Raw genomic sequence first — 19,656 nt, forward strand, 5'->3', positions numbered from 1 at the left:
TTAGTCATTAAGTTTGTTTCTTTGTGTGTTGTGTATATACATGTCTCCATGGATGCAATTGTGCAAGCATTTTTTCCTCTTTAAAAGAATTTTTGGATTTCTCCTCACCAAACCTTTAAGACTGAAAGAGTTAGAGTTGAAATATAAAGAGACTGTCAATCGCCATACTGTTAGGTTGATAGGCAATTATGGACTATCTTGATTATATCCTCCTTAGAAAGAATATGCTACTGTATGGTTGAGAAAAAGACCAAACTTCATTCCATGGAAACTCAACAAAGTTCATAGGGAAGGTTTCTTTCTATGATGGGCTTCTTGGGTCAACAGTGAATATCAGTTATCAAAAATGTAGGTAGAAAATTAAGCAGACAGTAGGCAATTACAAAAAGGGAAGCCAACTTTCTGAATTCTGTTTCTTTGCACTTAGTGACTTATAAATAGACTAATGTTCTGAAAACCTGACCTAAATTACTATATATTTTAAATATCTGTAAAGCTATGCTGAAAAAGTTGTTCTCAAGGTATGTGATAAATTCAATAAAAAGAAGGGAATTCTTGATTAACTTAAAGAGAAATGAGAATATTGGATAGTAAATGGACAAATACAATTACCAATCAAAGAGAATATTTTCACCTCAGGGTTGAAATGAGATATTCTCTCTTACTCTTTCCTCTTCCACTCTTCTCTCTCTGCCTCTCTCATCCACTTTGTCTCTCTTCTCTTTCTCCTTTTTTTCCATTCTTCCTTCACTTTCCCTCTCCTTCTCCCTTCTCTGTCTCTTTCTGTCTCTCTCACCCACTTTCTCTTTGTCTCTCTTTCTCTCTCTTTTCCCACTCTTCTGTCACTTTCTCTCTCCTTCTCTGTCCCTTTCTATCTCTCTTCCCTCTTTTTTCTTCCTCTCTTCCTCTCTCTCACTCTTTTATCACTTTCTCTCTACCGCCCAACCTGTCCTCATACTTATCTTCGACTGATCATGTTTGCAATAATTTACCTTTTCTAAATAGCACAGTTCTCTTACCGGATCCCTCTCTCACTTAAACATACACACAGACTCACTCACACTCACACTCATGCACAAAACCATTTTTCTCCATTCCAATTCAGATCCTATAAATCAATTGCTCTGTGAAACATCTGTGAAAAAAATTCAGGTGCTCAGGCATGAAAATGTGTCACTCAAACACTATACTTTTCCACACACACTGAAAAAAAATTAAAGGGAACATTGAAAAGGTGCAGGTTGCCAGCTGGAATAGGCATCAGGAAAATGAAGAACGGGGTTACTACAAAATTGGCAGGAAGTGTCCCTCCTCCCCAATTTGCATGAGCAAAGCTATTCACAATGAAATGGGTGCCCCTCCCCAGCCTTGGCCCATTCAGAAGCCACTCCTCCAGGGACTCTGTGTGTGTGTGTGTGTGTGTGTGTGTGTGTTTGTGTGTGTGTGTGTGAGTGTGTGTGTGTGTTTTGGGTGCCTGAAGCTTTTGCAACAGACCTCCCTCCTTAGGTGGGCTTTCCACTCTGAGGCTGCCTTTCAGGCTGGCCCACCACCTCTGAAATGGGGAGGGGGGTCAACCCTGCCCAGCCCTGGGACAGGAGGCCTGAGGAGATTTGGGGTTTCAGGGTTTCTAACCACAGCCTGCCTTTCTTGCCCACTCTTTCCTCCCAGCTCAACTCCCCTCTGAACCCCGTGAGCAGCACAGAAGACATCAAGCCCCCCCTGGGAATCAATGGGGTACTCAAAGTGCCAATGCACCCTTCCTCCGCCATGCCCGCCTTCACCAAGCACATCTGCGCCATCTGCGGAGACCGCTCCTCAGGTAATGCCCTCCTTGCACTGTTTCTAGCTGGCATCTAACTGCTCTGCCCAGGCCTCTGCTCCCAGTTAGTCTTCAGCTGCTCATTTGGCAGGGAAGGCATTTCCCACAAGTGGGTGTGACTAACAGGGCTCCCCTCCCTCTGTCAAAAAAGTCCCCAAGCACCCAGGAGGTGGGCTCTTCCTGCCTGGTGGGACTCAGCGGGATGCCAAGCTGGGCAGCTAAATCTCTCCCTTTCCCACCCACTGCTTCAGATTCTGGGGCAGAGAGGCTGGTACTGCCACTCTTTGTGGACATCACTCCTGTCCCCTTAACCTTTGACCGAGTGCCTCCCTGGGTGGCATGAAGACTCCTCTAACAAAGGAACAGGCTGGCACTTGCCCTCCCTGCACCAGAGGGCCAGGCAGAGGCCGAAGGGAAACATTTCTTGGAGGCCACCCTCCCATTTGCCCTGCCCCTTCTGTCTTCTCCCCCCCCCCCCCAGGCAAGCATTACGGGGTGTACAGCTGTGAGGGCTGCAAGGGCTTCTTCAAACGGACGGTGCGCAAAGACCTGAGCTACACTTGCCGGGACAACAAGGACTGCCTGATTGACAAGCGCCAGCGGAACCGGTGCCAGTACTGCCGCTACCAGAAGTGCCTGGCAATGGGCATGAAGAGGGAAGGTGAGGCCAGGAGAACTCAGACGATGGAGGGGCGGTCATAGTTGTGAGGCCTCTGGTGGTCAAGGAAGCATTGAATGGAAGGGCTAAAAGGGGATTTGGAGGTCAGCTAGACCAACCTCCCCGCAACGGGACAATTATATTGTTTTCACATTTATCCCCTGACAGTGCAGAATCAGTCCCCTCCCCCACCCCTTTGTAAGGCATTGTCTTGTTCCTTGTTTGTGTGCTGTTTGATATAACTGTCAGGCCTGCTCCACTCAGATCCCTAGGGAAGAGAGACCCTTGACTCCATTTGGTTGAAATGATAGGTTCTTTTATTAAGGATTAGTGGTTGCAGTGAAAGCAAGGCTAGGTTGGAATATTACCACAGAAAGGTTATACTTTCCCCCTTTCCACGGCCCTTCCGCCTTTGTCCCTTTTATCGGTGTCCAGGTGTCCAGTTGCAAGCAGCTCCAATGTTTTGGGAACCACTTAGATATTTGGCCCGTCTTGGTGCAATTTCTCACTCTGCTCCCAGGTTTGGTGTCCTTGGCGGCTGGTTAATCCCAGTGTGGTTTGATGGAGGGGAGTCAAGGCCGGGGACTTGGTTCTTAGTAACGTGCTGGTCAAGCTGAGAATGGCAATGCTTGACCCAGGACAGTGAGGGAGCCCCGCACTCTTGGGTGGTGGTGGGGAAGTCAGGAATAAGCAGAGTTTTTGTTAATCAGGAGCATTGACAGCTTAACGCCAGTCAATTCGTGTCCCTTGTTTTATTCCTCACAACTCTACATTTCTCCATGATTTCATTTTGCATCAGCATCCATCCCATGAGCACAGGGCATTGTATTTTGGTGTCCCCCCATTCGCTTTGAAATACTCAGATGTGATCATAAGGACTAGACACTTAGGGTTTTGTTTTTAGTATAGTCTGACTGTGATGAAGTAGATTTCATAGCTTTGGATTTCCCAAGAGGCAACCTTGGCACCGTCCTTTCTCCTCTTCACGAAAGCCGCCCAGGAAGCAGGTCCCTTGTCTGGGTTGGGTTGAGAAGAAGGCTGGGCCTGGTTGCACCATCAAGTCAGCGGGCACATCCTTACCCCAGCCATGCCTGTCCCCTGGGCTTGGGGTGGTCCGGTTTCCTGCAGCCATTGCCTGCTTCCCCCTCCCTATGGAACATCTCTCCTCTCTCTGTGGCCTCTTCCAGAATTTCTGACTGGGTTGCAAGGGAGGGAAATCCCATGGAGAGCATTGAGATGGGGGTGGGGTGGGAGTAAGTTAGCGCCTGCCAGGTGTAGACACATCAGCCCTTCAAAGTAGACAAGATCAGGGAACCGAAGTCATGCATGCTAATACTACTTTTATTATAAGCTTACGATAGCAGAATCTGAATGCGCCTCCCCCTCCCCCCCCTGCTCCCTTTATCCTCCCGAGAACCAGGGAGGGTCTTGCTGGAGACGCTTCCTCAGATTACATTTCTCTCCAGGTCTCAGATTTCTCTTATCTGATCATTCTCTTATTGTCTGGGTAGTGTCTCCTCTTTCTTCTGTTCCTCAAGGCCGTTCCTGCTGGCCATTGCAAGACAAAGCAAAGCATGTCTTCAGGTTCTACAGGGCTTTTTGCCAATTGGATGAGTAATGGGGGAGTCCTTGGTGCTCTCAGAGCTTGGTTGCTTTCTTACAGACATTTCACGACCCTACTAGGCAACATCATCAGTGCTAGAACAGAGTGGGGTTTGCTATATACTAGTAGCTTTCCTTTTAGGTGGGACGCAGTGGCTCAGTGGCTAAGACGCTGAGCTTGTCAATCAGAAAGGTCAGCAGTTCGAATCCCTAGCACCACGTAATGGAGTGAGCTCCCGTGACTTGTCCCAGCTTCTGCCAACCTAGCAGTTCGAAAGCACATAGAAAATGCAAGTAGGAAAATAGGAACCACCTTTGGTGGGAATGGAACAGCGTTCCATGTGCCTTTGGCATTGAGTCATGCGGCCACATGACTACGGAGAAGTCTTGCACTGGCTCTTCGGCTTTGAAATGGAGATGAGCACCGCCCCCTAGAGTCAGGAACGACTAGCACATACGTGCAAGGAGAACCTTTACCTTTACCTTTCTTTTTTTAGTGAGCTCTGCCCTGTGGCTGGCTCTGTGGAAGGTGCTCAGCACAACAGGACCACAAGAATCACAACTTCATTTCATGGCTCAGGGTGCTGGCAGCTATCTAATTAGAACATCAGAGGTAAAATTACAGCCACGTTTAAAACAATAACGCTCTAGGTTTGCATAGTCAAGGGGCTTGGATAAATGGCTGTGCCCCCAGCATCCTCCCCACGGCTAGCAAAGAGGCAGCTTGTTGCAGGCTGAGGCTGCCCAGGGAGAGCGGAAGTGGCCAGAGAAGGACGGCTGTAGGCACAAGAGGATCCGCAGGCGCCTCAGGCAAATGGGCAGGAGGGCTGAGCTCCCCGCCGTCTTTTGATGGCTGGTGCCCAAGTTGCCAAAACTGGGTCTTTCTCCTCCAGGTGGGAGCTAGGTGTTTTCTCAGCCAATGCTGCTCAAGGCTCTCTTGGCACCAGTCCAGGATCCAGCAGGCCCAGGAGGTGCCACCTGGCATTCTGTGGGGGGTGGGGGTGGGAACTCACCTGGGCCATATTCAGTCCTAGGTTGAAAACGATGCAGAAGACAGGGGAATTTCTGTGCTGTGGCCTTCTCCACCAGCCTGGCTAAGTTGGGAAGTGTGGGGCCTGTTTGAATTGGTGCATTGTTGTCTTTTTAGGGGGCAGGAAACTCTGACCAGGGCTGCCAAGAGCATTAATGCTCCTCTGGCTGTGGGTAAAGTCTTTAAACGGCCTCAGTAGCCAATCCAGGCAGGGACCCAGCCTACGGGTAGTGGCACACACAGGTGCCAGAAGCCCCTCCATTGTTGGACTGTGTGATGGGCTCCGTAGGAATCGGTCCCAGCCCAAACTGTGTGCTCCGATGCCATCTGGGCATCAGCCAGAATCACAAAATACGTGGTCGCCTCCTCAGAAACTCCCTTGGACAGCTCTCCACGGAAGCCGCCTGGCTCCACAGAAGAGGCAGCGATGCCACGATTGTGCCTGCTATGGTCCAAAGTGCCACCTCCCCCTTAAGCCACCAGGTGAGGCCTATTCCGCTCCTTTCTCTTCTCACCTCCCGGTTCCCGTCCTCCTCGCCGCTGCTGCTCTCCAAACTTGAGTGCCAAGGCCAGAGCGATGGTTTGCGGTTCTCCAGATTCTGTGGCCAGATGGAGAGTGGGGGGGGGGGAGTCCCTTTTAGGATGCTTCGTGTTCTGTGGGGCTTCCAGAAATTGTATATAAATTTGGCCCAGCTGCTCTGTCCTCGGTCTTCAGCCCTGGAGATCTGAACTCATCTGAGGTCAAGAGACACTCCCTGCTTGGGTCCCTGAGATGCCCCAGCTGGGATCCTCTTCCTTCCACCCGCCCTTCCTAATTTCCCAGGGGACCACTTATTCTCTCCTCAGAGGAGACCGCCCTCTCTCCCTCCCTGCCCGGAGCAGAGAGCTCCTGCTTGCTTTCTGTTGTTCTTTGGCTGCCTTCCCTGAGTATCTGACACACCGATTCCTTTCCTTCTTCGCTCAACGCAGCTCAGAAGCTCCTCTTGCCCCCCCTTAGCAGCGTCTGAGGACTTTCCTCGCTTCTGGCCACCAGGATTCGAAGCCTCCTTCTGCCCTTCCTTGGCTACTTTCCCTGCTTCTGGTTTCTGCCCCAAGGGATAGAAGGAGCCCAGGACGCAACATGATCAGCCCTCAGTGGAGAGGCCTGGAGGAGCTCCAGAAGAACGAGACAAATCCCTCGGCAAGCTGCAGAAACGGACCTCAAATCTGGCACAAATGCTAGCGAATGCCGTTGTTCCGGAAGGCTCAGAATGGTGGCATTGGCTGGCATTGTCCCCTCCGATGAGAAAAGCGCTAATGAACGCCAACAGTCTTTGAGAAGGCTGCCGTTTTCCACATTTTTCCATCCCAAAGGGGAAAAGGTTAGCGAGTGCCAGCATTTCTGCCCCTCCAGTGGAGAAAACATACCAAATGCCAACAGTCTGAGGATGGCATTCACCTGATTCGAGGCCTGTTCTCTCAGTGCATGGGAGGGTTTTCTTTGCCTGCCTGGAGCCGAGGGAAAATCTTTCCTTGCGCGCCAGAACAGACCTCAAATCCAAACTTCTCCTCTGCTGGCAACCTTTCCTGCTGGTTTCTTCATTGACTTTCTGGGGAAGCCGGCAGAGAAAACTGGGAATGGCCATCACAAGAGGGATGGCAGATTGTAAATCAGAATAGTTTGCCAAGCACTTGAAATGCATTCATGTGACGGGATGGCGCTGCAAAGTTTTACAATGGCCGGAAGTGCTTTAGGGGCCATAAACCACCAGTTCTTGAGGCTCCTGTAGCTGTGGACAGGGAGTAAAGGAGCAGCGGTGAGTTAAGGACTATCTGTGTTGGGTCCAGCAAAGGCCGAACAACCCTGAGAAAATAGCAGAAAAAAGATTTGAGGATAGATTTTTAGCCAGGCAAAAAAGTTCTTCATTAGTATACAATTTCCGACCTTGATAAACTTATCAGAGCCTTTCTCAGAAGAAACAACCCCCAACTTTAAATATTTTGATCAGTGGTGGAAGCGAATCGCAGGAGGCCTTGCAGGAAGATCTGGAGCTGAGCTGAGAAGGCCTGAGGAGGATTCATCTCCTCCGGGCCGTGTGTGTGAAGGGCGGCTGTAGATTTTGCTCTGCAGATGGGAGTCTTGCGTGTTCCCAGGCCAGGAAATGGTTGTGGCTTCCATGTGGTGGATGTTTGTGAAACAGAGAATCCGCAGAGAGGCTGTTACTCAATCTGAGAACTCGGAAAGAACAAGAAACGGCCTGATTTTAAAAGCAGGCAGGCAGGCGGCCAAGATACACCCACCCGGTGTACAGAAATAAGAAAGCGTTCATGTTCTAAGAATGAGCTTGGCGTGATCTGTGGCATGCTTTGCCCCATGAGAAGAAATTATGGGATGGGATGTGGGGTGGGGTGCTCTTTGTGCCATACGCCACACTCTTGGGGTGGGGTCAGAGGTCTCCCGCCAGATGTGAAGGCTGGCAGATGCCACCTCAAAGCTGCTATGCTCCGGGTGGCTCTTTCTGTGCCAATCCGCCATAAACCCGAGGAACCTGATGGGAGGGGGGACACTTTGGAGTCCAAGCTGAGGCAGGGCTGACAAAGGGCACCCATCTGCCCTGTTCCTTCCTTTGGCTGGGCCGAAACTGGCCCCTCTCCTCTCCTGGAGAAAAGAGTTTTATTCGATCTCAAACTAGGACAGAGTGCCCAGATGCCCACCTCATTTTCCCTGGAAGGTCTCCTTTTAGCTTGGGAAGGATAGGGGGCCATGGCCAGAGACGCTTAGCCCCTTCCCTGGCCCCATCCTAAGAGAGCCCAGAAACCACCAGCATTCCTTGAATGTGTTTGCAACCTCTCTTCAGCCCAGCAGGCTCCCAGAAAGATTCACCAGGGAATAAAATAGCCATAGCCGTTAGGCTTATATACCACTTCATAGTGCTTTTACAGCCCTCTCTAAGCAGTTTACAGGGTCAGCCTCTTGTCCCCAACAATCTGGGTCCTCATTTTACCCACCTAGGAAAGGTGGAAGGCTGAGTCAACCTTGAGCCAGTTGGTCAGGATCGAACTACTGGCAGTGGGCAGAGTCAGCTTGCAATACTACCTTCTAACCACTGGGAGGAAGGAAGGTAGCAATGACAGTAGCACTTACATACCACTCCACAGTGCTTCACAGCCCTCTCTAAGAGGTTTACAAAGTCAACATCTTGGCCCCAACAATCTGGGTCCTCATTTTGCCAACCTCAGAAAGACGGAAGGCTGTCAGACCCCCAGAACACCAGCCGGTCAGAATTGAACTCCTGGCAGTAGGCAGAGTCAGACTGTAATGCTTCACTTTAGCCCCTGCCCCACCAGGGCTGAAGATCAGCGTGTAGAGGAAGGCAGAGAAACCGAGAGGGACGTGGCTGTTGCTGCTCCTGCTCTCATGGGAAGACGTGACCCATGGTGGCTTCTCCGCATTTCCCTCCCTGAGTTTTATAGCAGCTTAGGAGAGGGGTGCCTAAAGATGGAGCTCTCGCCTCCCAATCAGGAGGCTGTGAGTTCGATCCTAGGTAGAGGCAGCTATTTTTCTTTCTGGGCACGATGAGAATATATCTGCTGAATATAACTCCGCATTGGCAACAGGAAGGGCATCCGGCCAGTAAACACTCTGCTCCATTCAGTTGCCCAGCCTCCAACCCATTGCAAGGGATTACGGGATCATTAATGTTCCAGCAGCTTAGGAAACAAGGAGCCCCCTCCCACTTCCCCCCCCTCCCCCAGCTAAGTCCTGCCTGTAGATGGGACAGAGAGACAGAAAGGGGGCTTGTGCAGACTGCTTGCCCTTTGGCCCCAAAGATTTCATCTGAGAGGGGAAAGGAAGAAGGAGACCTTAAAACTTTGGGCCAGAAACATCCCCCCCCAGCCCCCTCCCCTTCAGTCTGGGAAAAGGGAGGTCTTTGGGTGCTGCTGCTGCTGCCACAGTCAAGAGCAGCTGCAATTGAATGACTGAAACATGCACCGCGGTGGCGGCTGCCTCTCTTCTAATGATCTTTCATTTCCCAATCTCTACTCTATTGCAGGGATGGAGCACCATCCATCCCGACCCACAAGACTCCCTGGAAGGCAGGAGCAACCAGGTACTCCCATTTCAATCTTACTAGACCAGCTGTTAAGCAGCAAACATCTCTTGGGGCCCTCAGAGGGTTACCTGGAGAGGCTGAGTCCTCCCAGAACCGGCCGGGTCCTCCTCCCTCCGCAGGGGCAGCTTCTCTGGCCAGGAAAGGAAAGGAACAGAAAGAAGTTCAGGCCAGAGAGACTCCCTGCACGGAGGCCAAATCCCAGAGGGGCTGCAGGGCGAAAGAAGAGGCAGGCCCTCGGGGCAGACTGCTCTGCCCGGGGAAGGGATGCGGCAGGTTCTGTGGTTCGTGGTGGGCTGGAGTGTGGCTCTCTTGCAGGGCCAGTTCCACAGCGCACCAGGCAAGCTTTTAAGGCCCTCAAGATGGTCGAAGGGGCTCAAGGCAGCAGGCTGAGGAAGGTGGGCATCTGTGGCTCAGGATCTGCGTTACTGAACCGTTTCTTCCCTTGGAAGGCAGTGCTTGCCTTGCTTATGCAACAGGCGTCTGGAGTGGGAGGATTCTCGGCCAAAGGGGCCCTTGGCACTTTCCAAACTCTGCCTTGCGATGCCTGAGGGGCCGCAACAGTCAGTCCTTCACAGGTCCTTTTATGTGACCCGTTCTGGGGCAGCCCCGAGGATTTGGGAAGTGGCACATTAGCCAGGGTCGCATTCGCACCGTTAATCGGACAGGTGTGGGCCTGCAGTTCTTGAGAATAAACAGGCAGGCGGGTGTTCTGTGGGCCTGGCCTTAACCAAAGCCTCCACCAGCAAAGGCAGGGAAGCTCAGCGTTTCAGCGGTGGTGAGGAGAGGTGGTGGGCGCCTCCCCTCCTCTCCATTTCTGCTGAAGCTTTCTGACTTGGCGTCCGTGTGGGGCTGCGTGTGGCAAGGGTGGTTGTGATGGGCAGGCTGGTCACTGGGTGACCCATTGGCAGCAGCCTCCCTGGCAGCATTTCCTCAAAGACGAGGGCAGGTGTGATATTCTGGGCTGGGCTTTGTGTCTTCTTTGTGTCTCAGCAGTGAGTGTCATGCATGGAGGTCCCACAAAGGAAACAGTGGGCCACTTAGGGGGGGGCAGAAGGGCCACCAAGGAATGGGGGGTACCAAAAAACCCCACTGGCTGCAATGCAAGAGGGGGCAGCAAACTTCGGTTGCTGCAAAGCTTGGCCGATTCTGTGCCGGGCCCTGCAGCAATCAGAGAGAGCAAGTTGATGTTTTTCTTTGTCGGATGGTGGCTGAAAAGAGAAGGAGGGGAAAGTGCTGCCTTTTCACCCTGAAAGTGGCCGTTGGGGCTTTGCAGTTGGCTTTAGGGAGATGGAGACTTTCATACAAGCCCAGCAAAGCCAAAGAAGAGATTTTACAGTCTTGCTCTGGGCTTCCCTGCAGCAGAATAAATTTCTGGGCATCCTTCAGGTTGGGACCCCTTACCTCCCCACCCCCACAACCTCTCAAGTGCTGGCCTCTGAGGGCTGGGGATGCCCTCCCCATGGGTGGGCACGGAGGGCTCTGGTCCTCTGTCCCAGAGGGGTGTTTGGCCTCCTTTTGCCTATGTGGACTGCAGGGCTGGCTAAGTGCAGCAGAGCAGCCCCATGGCACATTGGCCCTGCCTGAGCCAAGGGCCAAAGCTGGGTCAACCCCCGCCAAGCCCCTCCCTGCTGACCCTTGAAAGAAACGGAGCAATTTCGGGAAGGGAAAATTCTATCCCATTTCTCACCAGGAGGTCAGTCTGCCATCCAGTGCCAGGTTCTGGCCATGCCGGCAAATGCCAGGAGAGGAATGCCCAAAGAGCCTTCAGTAAGTGTCTTGGCACAAAGGAACCAAGTTTAATCAAGTCCACCCTAAATCAACTGCAGTTTGGGGAGGGGGCAGAGTCAGGGTGGCAGAGGGTGAAGCCACGAACGGTACTTTGCTTTAGGTTTCCTGGGAAGCCAGTTGCCTTTCTGCCACATCTGTGTGTGTCTAGCTGGAAGTAGCTCTCCTGTGATCTCGTGGGGAGCCATTGGCCAAGCCTGGAAGGGACCGGGTCTCCTTGGAAGGAAGGCGCCTGGTGGGTTAGTTAATCGCCCCTCTAAGGAGAGCCGCTCAGACTCAGCTAGCAACTAAACCACCAAGTTCAGCAAGTCTTTAGAGTTGCACAGTGGGCAAAATTTGCACCATGGCCGTGGCAATTAGAAACCCCTGGAGCGAAGGGCTTCCCCGCTTGTGTCCAGTCGAGCGTATGGCTGAAGAGGTTTTATTGGCTGCTGTGTAATGCATTGTGGAGCTTCAGTGTGTTTGGCCTGTGACTGTATATCTTAATGAGCTAAAGTGACAGCCCAAAGGCAGGGGCTCAGCCAGGGCAGCCCTCCTACCCGGTGCTTCCGCCTTCCCTGCGTCCAGATGGTTGGTGAGCATCCCCTCCACCATCGGGAGAAAACCCACCCATTCCGAACGGAAAGACACCACAGCTTCATGATGCTCTGAATCGCTCTCGGGGGGGGGGGGGTTGTCCTGGGGCTGAGTCCCTGCAGGGTCAAAGCAGTCCAGGCCTGGAGGGGTCTCACAGCCTGCTGGGCTGTCCAACATGCTGGACAGCGTCAGGGCTCCCCGAAGCCCAGAACCCCTGCAGGCCAACGGAGCCTTCACTCAGTGGAGGCAGGTCCTGCCCCTGGGTGACTCCATGCCATTCTGCAAAATGGGAGGGCGGTTCTCGGGTTTGGGGGGGTCCCCTTTTGTCTTTATGTCCTGCCTGAGGGCCACAAGGGGTTTCCAGCCCAGCTGAGGGAGCTTCTGGGTGAAATGGGCAACTCAAGCCTTGGGGTGGGTCAAGGTCCCACTTGAAACCAACTCAGGGGAAATTAGCTCAGTTTGGGCTGGAAAAAGGTTTTTAAGGCTGCGATTTCCCTGAAACCCTAAAGCACCAAATAATCGTTTTTATCCCTTTCCATCCCTTCTCCCCCAAACAAAAAGAAGAGACCAGGTAGTCCTTGTTTAGTGACTGCTTCATTCAGCAACCACTTGTGGTTACCATACGGATTAAAAAAATAACTTTTGTGGCTTCCAGAACTGATCCAGTCCTCCCATTTACGACCTTTGCAAGTCTATAAAGCTGAATGAAGGAAAGGAAGATCATGATCACAGCAGCTGTGTTTTTATTTGCCAGCTGCTTTGCTTAATGGCTGAGTTGCCGATCCCAGTGGTGTCATTAAATGAGGACTACCAGTACTGTACGTTGCTTTCCACACCCATAGACCCTGAGTGGCCCGTCTCGTTTCCAGGCTCCCTGCTGTGAAAGCTTTCGGCACCCAAAGCTGTCAGACTGACCCCTCCCCCCCTTTCCTGACCCTTCCAGCTGTCCAGGAGGAGCGGCAGAGAGGCAAGGACCGCAACGAGAACGAGGTGGAATCCACCAGCAACGCGAATGAGGACATGCCGGTGGAGAAGATCCTAGAAGCTGAACTGGCGGTGGAGCCCAAGACGGAGACCTACATCGAAGCCAACATGGGCCTGGCTCCTAATTCGGTAAGCAAGTGGCCTGTCTGGCCTCCGTCAAGGCCCACCGGCAGGAGCTCTTGGCTCTTGCTGGAAAAGATGTCGTCCCACGAGGCCTTGGGTAGCCGTAGCTCTCCTCTTCCTTGCCTTTTTGGGTGGGATGGAGGGATCCCGGATGGTTCAGCCATTTTTCTTCCAGCCCCATCGGAGAAGAGGAACGTTTGAGAGTGAGGCAACTTTCTTGTTTTTTCTTTTGAAGACTTTTTGCTTCTCATCCAAGAAGCTTCTTCAGCTCTGACGGGATGGTGGAGAATGGAAGGATTTATATTCCTTGCAGACAGCTGGTCCTTTGCATCCTTTTAGAGGGTCGTTAGAATTAAACTACTTTATAGTTTGAGAATGAGCTTCCAGGGTCTCCAGGAAACACAAACAGACTTCCCACAACCCACTCAAAGTCATGGGCAGCAAACCCGGAGGTGCCTAGTCCAGCTTTCTCCAGGGCCTGAGTGACCCTGCAGAGTCTCTGGAGCAGGAGCCCCACCATCCCAGGAGCATCAGTAGCACTGCAGGTGGGGCAGTTTGCCCTGTCTGGAGGGCAGGAAGCCAGGAAGCGAGAGAGTGGACAGAGGGAGGCTGGGACCACCCAAGACATGCTAGAAGGGCTGTTCACCCAGCAGCCTTGCCTGCCCCCCCCCAGCAACCCCATCCCTGAGAATTCAGCAGAATCTCCCCAATTTCTCCTCCTGATTGTTTCTCTGGGGTGAGAGTTGTAGGGTAGGGAAGTGCTTTCTGCCATCGACAGGTTCTCTGCCAATGCTGCCAAAGGGAGCCTGGCCCATTGCCAGCCTGCCTCTGTCTTTGCTGGGCCAGCCAGGACTCTTGGCAAGGCACAGAAAGCGGCTGCTTCCCCCTGGTTGCCTGAGGAGATGGGCAAGGCCAGCGGGGCAGAGGAAGCAGCACCAAATGAAGGCTGGCTTCTCCTTGGAGGCGGCCTCTCGCCAGATTCGGGCATCTGCCTGGCTGGGAGGAAAGCCCCTGGGGTGGCACCCACAACCTGTGGGCAGCTGGGCATGGTGCTCAGCCTGGGATGCTCTCCGGTCAAGCCGTGCCTGAGGAAGAGGCGTGAGCTGAGAAGGGAATCTGGGACGGTCCTTTGCACGCAGGGAGGTTGCTACCCCGGGGCTGTCCTGGATTTTGTAGTCCCAGGAGAAAGGCTCGCTTCCCCTGAGCAGCCGCCTTGTGATGAGGCTTCCTGGTGCTGAGGCTTGCTGGGGGCATCGGGGGGTCTTCCCAAATGACTCCAGAGCTGTGGATCTCTGGCCTGGTAGAGTTGGCTGGAGCCAAGGGCAAGGGGCACTGGGCTCAGAGCTGGCTGGAGAATTCTGGGAGTTGAACTCCACAAGTCTTAAAATTGCCAAGATTGGGGACCCCTGCTCTAGGGTCTCTGAGCCCACGCCTCTTCCTCAGGCACGGCTTGATCGAGGAGCATCCCAGGCTAAGCACTATGCCCAGCTGCCCACAGGTTGTGGGTGTCACCCCTAAGGCTGGCTGGAGAATTCTGGGAGTTGAAGTCCACTAGTCTTAAAGTTGCTAAGTTTGAAGACCTCTGCCCTAGAGGACAAGGCGCAAGAAGGATGCAGCTGGAGACCCCCAGGTTGGGTAGAGGCCTATTGGCAGGTTGGGAGTTCTCTTGGCTCCCCCCCCCCCTCTGACAGCATTGCCTCTTTGTCTGGGCCTGGTCTGGGCTCCCTGGCTGAAGAGCCTGGCCTTGGGCGTCTTGGCTTTCCTGGTTAGCTAAGGTGGGGGGGGGCTTTCTTGCAGGGGGCTTTGGGAGACTCTCCGGCTGAGGAATGGGCAGAGGAAGGGCAGAGAAGTGGGATTTACTGCTCCCCACGTGGCCCTCTTTGCTCAGGGGCCACTGATAGGAAGAGGAGGAACTGAGGGGGTCTGGAGCCATGGGTCTTGTGAATTTGCCCACTGAAGATCTCCTGTTGGCCTTCAATCCACCAAAGGGGGTTTTGTGAGGTAGAGACATTCTTCTGTCAGAGCTGCACATCGTTCTCACACACACTCCACTTCCCTTCTTGCTTTGCTGCCTCCTCCCTGTCCCCCAGCCCCTCAGACGCAGACTTGCCCCCCAGCAGCCCCCAAGCCTCTTGGCACATGGGAATGGCACTGAGGGAGGCGGCTGCGTCAGCTCTGGACTCCTGCCTCCCCTCCTCCAGAGCCTCCATTGCTCCCGCCCGTGTGAGGCCAGGCTGGATGTGGGATGACTTTCCTTAATGCCCTTGCCAGAGCTGAAAGGATCAGGGTGTGAGAAAGGGCAGAGAAAGGGCTGGCAGGAACTGTCTCGTGGACATCTCACCCCTCCCAGGGCCCTTGCGGGGGGGGGGGGATAGATGCCCCCACAGCCCAAAAGCAGCAGCAGCAGCCAAGGGAGATTAGGAGAAGGCCAGCCCCTTCGCAGAATCCAGGTGTTGAAACCTCCCCCTTCTACTTCAGGGGCAAAAGAGATTGCAGGGGAGGGTGGAGGGCTCCTGCGGGGTGGTGGTGAGAGTGGCAGGGCCTTGGCCCTCTGACGCCCATTGCGGGGTCTCTTCTCTCGGCAGCCCAATGACCCGGTCACCAACATCTGCCAAGCAGCAGACAAGCAGCTCTTCACCCTGGTGGAGTGGGCCAAGCGGATTCCCCATTTCTCGGAGCTCCCACTGGACGACCAGGTGATTCTGCTCCGAGCTGGTGAGTAGCCAGTCAGCCTGGAGCTCCAGCAAAGCTGAGAACGTGGAGCCAAGCAGCCCAACATGGGGGACGGTGCTCAATGGTCAGGGCAGCTGAGGAAGCATTCAGGCTCTGCATTAGTACAGATTCTACAGAGTAACAGAATTGGAAGGGACTTGTAGGTCATCTATTCCAACCTCCCGCCCAAGCAGGAGACCCTACACCATCTCTGTATGCTGCCTGACTTTTCAATGACTTTTGACTCTGAGGTCACACTTGCAGTAAACATATATATGGCCTTTCCTTCCTTCCAGAGTGGGACCTTGAAGTCCTAGTGGACGATCTCTTAAACATGAGCCAGCCGTCCGAGGCAGCAGCCAAAAAAGCTAATATGGTCCTTGGTTGGCATAGAAACAGAGGCAGAGGATCAAAATCACGTGAAGTGTTAGTACCGCTTTATAAATCCTTAGTAAGGCCACACCTGCAACAATCCATCCAGTTTTGGTCACCACGTTGCAAAAACAATGTTGAGACTTTGGGAAAAGTGCAAAGAAGAGCAACTAAGATGATCAAAGGCCTGGAGACTAAAACGTAGGAAGAACGGCTGCAGGTTTTGGGTTTGGCCAGCCTAGAGAAAAGAAGGATTAAGGGTGAGATGATAGCAATCTTCCAGTATTGGAGGGGCTGCCAAAAAGAAGAGGGAGGGGTCAACCTACTCTCCAAAGCACCAGAGGCACCAGAGGACAAGAAACAATGGATGGAAAGTAATCAAAGAGAGAAGCAAACTGGGATGAAGGAGAAACTTCCTGATAGTGAGGACAATTAACCATGGGAACGGATTGCCACCGGAAGTTGTGGGTGTTCCATCACTGGAGGTTTTTAAGAAGAGACTGGAGCGTCACTTGTCTGAAATGGTACAGGGAGTTAGACTAGAAAACCTCCAGGGTCCCTTCCGGGTCTATTCTGATTGATGGCTTGATTGTAGTTAATACTAGCAAGGAAGACGGGGAGGAGGACGAGAGGACTATTCAGCTCTTACCTGCAGAGCTTCACCTTAGGCAGAGTCCCTTCCATCTGGGAATGTGGGAAGCCTGAGCAGCCTTCCAAGGTGCCTTATGGCCGAGGACCCTCAAGCGGCTCGGAGGAGTTGCTGGCCGAACTTCCCAACCGCTTCCTCTTGGCAGGCAGGTCCCACTTTACACCTCTGGAATAATTTGGAGCGTTCCAATACTTGCAGGCTGCAACCACACCAGCTTGTCCGAAAGTTGTTTATTGCTCTCAAAGGGCTGTTTATTTCCTCTGCACACATATCTGGGGCGGAGAGTGAAGGACCCACATCCAGCGACTTCCTTTAGACTCCAAATGTAAGGAAAAAACCGCTGTGGCAAGTTTAAAAGAGCTGGAAGAGGGGCTGGCAGGAAAGTAGGACAGCCGAGTGGGGAAGCTGCAGGTCAGAGTTGGGGTGACCTGGAAAGCAGGCCTGAGCCCCCTCAGCTTGGCTTCTGCCTGCCTGATGTTTCTCACAGTTGTGACTGCTGTCTGGGCTGGGAATTGCAGCATCCACACAGCCAGAATTGCTGTTTGCATAACTCTATGCAAAAATCTAACAAAATGAAATTCAATGTACAGACAAGTAAAGTCCTACACTTAGGTAAGAAAAACCAAAAGGACACCTATAGACTGGGTGAAACCAGGCTTAATAGCAGTGACTGTGAGGGGGATCCTGGAGTCTTAGTGGACAACCAGCTAAATAGGAACCAGCGGTGGCCTAAAAAGCCAATGCAATTCTAAATTGCATTAACAGGGATACAATCAAGATTAAGGGAGATACTAACTCCGCTCTATAACGCCTTAGTAAGACCAGGCCTAGAATACTCCATCCAGTTTTGGTCACACTATAAAAAAGAGGTTGGGACTCTGGAAAGAGTGCAGAGAAGAGCAACCAGGATGATGAGGGGACTGGAGGCTCAAACATTTGATCAACGGTTGCAGGAACTGGGCATGGCTAGTCTAGGGAAGAGAAGGACCAGGGAAGACATGAGAGCATTTTCCAATATTTGAGGGACTGCCACAGAGAGGAAGGAGAGGGTGGTGGTGTCAAGCTATTCTCCAAAGCACCTGAAGGCCAGATAAGGAATAATGAAACTGAATAAGGAGAGATTCAACCTGGAAATAAGGAGACATTTTTGACAGTGAGGGCAATCCACCCATGGAACAGAAGTTGTGAAAGCTTCATCTCTGGAGGCTTTTGAGAAGAGACTGAGCTGCCATATGACAGATCTGGTGTAGGGTTGCCTACTTGGGGGGAAGGGTTTGGACTAATCTACAAGGTCCCTTCCAACTCTCGGAATCTGTTAATCTGTTAAACTAGGCAAGCTGAGGCTCCTCAGGTATGCAGATCCACAGCCTTCTGTAGACTTTGCGGTAGCAGCAAAGAGCTCTCCCTCCCTTGGCTGCTGCTTCCAAACTCCTGTTCCCAAAAAGCCCCCTTAGTGAGGATGGACCCACCCTGAAATGCCTTGGGAAAGAACTCTGCTTGGATGCAGGGTGGCTGGGTGGGAATAAACTCAGGTTTGCTGGGGCCCTTTCAGATGGGAGCCTGTTTCCACTGTGGGAAAGGCTGGGGTCTCCCAGACCTTCCAATATTTTAACTATTTAAGCATTTGCTTTTAATTCTTTATCCCACTATTGGATCTCATGGAGAGACTGGCTTGTTATTCAATTTTATTCTGCCCAGATATATTGATTTCCTCCTGAAAAGAAGCTCTGGGGTGTAATGACCACCCCCTCTGCCCTGCAGGGCTCTGGCTGACTTCTCCCCCCTTTGCTTCCCCCCAGGTTGGAACGAGTTGCTGATCGCCTCCTTCTCCCACCGATCCATCGCGGTCAAAGATGGGATCCTCCTGGCCACAGGTCTCCACGTCCACAGGAACAGTGCCCACAGCGCAGGAGTCGGTGCCATCTTTGACAGGTGAGGGGCAGCAGCTGGTGGAGGGGGCACGCACGGCCTTGCCCGCTCCCCTCTTGTGCCCGGGATGCAGCCGTGGCCTTTGCGGTGAGGAAGGGGACCACGAACAGCCCTCGGGGGTCCCAGAGATTGTGCAAAAGGGGCAGGGAAATGCCATTGGGGTCAAGACAAGGCCAACGTAATGCCAGCTCCTCTCTTCTCGTGGCTGGGGCCCTGCAGGGTACTGACCGAACTCGTCTCGAAGATGAGAGACATGCAGATGGACAAGACAGAGCTGGGCTGCCTGCGAGCGATCGTCCTCTTCAACCCAGGTACCTCTCTCCTGCACCAGGAAGGAAAGGGGGGGAGGGGGAGGAAAACATCCCCACGCCCCCTTTGGCAATCGGCCCTTCATCCAATGCGAAGCTGGTCCTTGGAGAGCTTTGCAGGCCTGTGGAGTCTGACGGCAGCATCCGGCTTTCCTTGTCCCAACTCTTTGGCTGGGGGAAAAACGAGCATCAGTGAATAAGGAGATCGAAGCAGTTATTTCCAAAGGCAGGTGGTTTTCAAGGTGCACAGTTGGGGTGGCATTCATCATCTTTTAACAACCCCATAATCCCTGAATGGAGCTGAGTGTTTACTGGCCGGATTCCCTTCCTGTCACCAATGTGGAGTTATATTCAGCAGATATATTCTCATTGTGCCCAGAGAGAGAAATATCTGCCTCTACCTAGGATTGAACTCACTGCCTCCCGATTGTGAGGGAAGAGCTCCACCTCTAGGCCACTGGACCACTCACAGTTGGAACTGGCATTGCCATGAAAAATTGGTGTCGTAAAACGGGACATCCTCTGATGTCTAATGACACCTAGGTGCTCCCATGTTACACCCCTTTTAGGCGGTCTGCACTGGTTGCCAGTTGTCTTCCGGGTGCGATTCAAGGTACCAATTTAAAGGTACCTTTAAAGCGCTCCATGGCTTAGGCCCAGGATACCTGCGAGACCACCTACTGCCACCGGTAGCCTCTCACCAGTGGTGGGTTTCAAAAATTGTTCAAACTTACTCTGTGGGTGTGGCCTCCTTTGTGGGAGTGGCTTGCTGCCCATGTGACCGGATGGGAGTGGCTTGCTGCCCATGTGACCGGATATGAAGATGCCGACGACACTTGTCAGAACCACCTTAAATTACCACACACACAGCACTGGCATGCTGTATAAGAATATGATGTAAACTTGTTTTTTAAAAGGCATCTTTGGTTTGTGTTAAAACAACTTCAACACACGCAATGTTCTGATTGCACCACAAATGCAGTAGTCATCCTTACCTTTCACAGAGGCACTGAGT

The 19,656-nt window shown here is 52.6% G+C and overlaps 1 protein-coding gene across 3 annotated transcripts in view; it reads left to right on the forward strand.

Moving 5' to 3' along the window:
* RXRA (retinoid X receptor alpha) overlaps positions 1 to 19,656 on the forward strand; it is a 101,899-nt gene that overhangs the window by 77,610 nt on the left and 4,633 nt on the right. For 2 of the 3 annotated variants that reach the window (XM_032233710.1, XM_032233707.1), the window contains exons 3-9: positions 1,669 to 1,819; positions 2,301 to 2,480; positions 9,144 to 9,200; positions 12,508 to 12,677; positions 15,257 to 15,386; positions 18,204 to 18,336; positions 18,553 to 18,644. In XM_032233710.1, the coding sequence (XP_032089601.1) occupies positions 1,669 to 1,819; positions 2,301 to 2,480; positions 9,144 to 9,200; positions 12,508 to 12,677; positions 15,257 to 15,386; positions 18,204 to 18,336; positions 18,553 to 18,644 (913 nt within the window). The remainder of the gene's footprint in view (positions 1 to 1,668; positions 1,820 to 2,300; positions 2,481 to 9,143; positions 9,201 to 12,507; positions 12,678 to 15,256; positions 15,387 to 18,203; positions 18,337 to 18,552; positions 18,645 to 19,656) is intronic. The other variant, XM_032233708.1, reaches the window with a different exon arrangement.

This window comes from Thamnophis elegans, chromosome 16 (assembly GCF_009769535.1).
Source record: "Thamnophis elegans isolate rThaEle1 chromosome 16, rThaEle1.pri, whole genome shotgun sequence".
Lineage (NCBI taxonomy): Eukaryota > Metazoa > Chordata > Lepidosauria > Squamata > Colubridae > Thamnophis > Thamnophis elegans.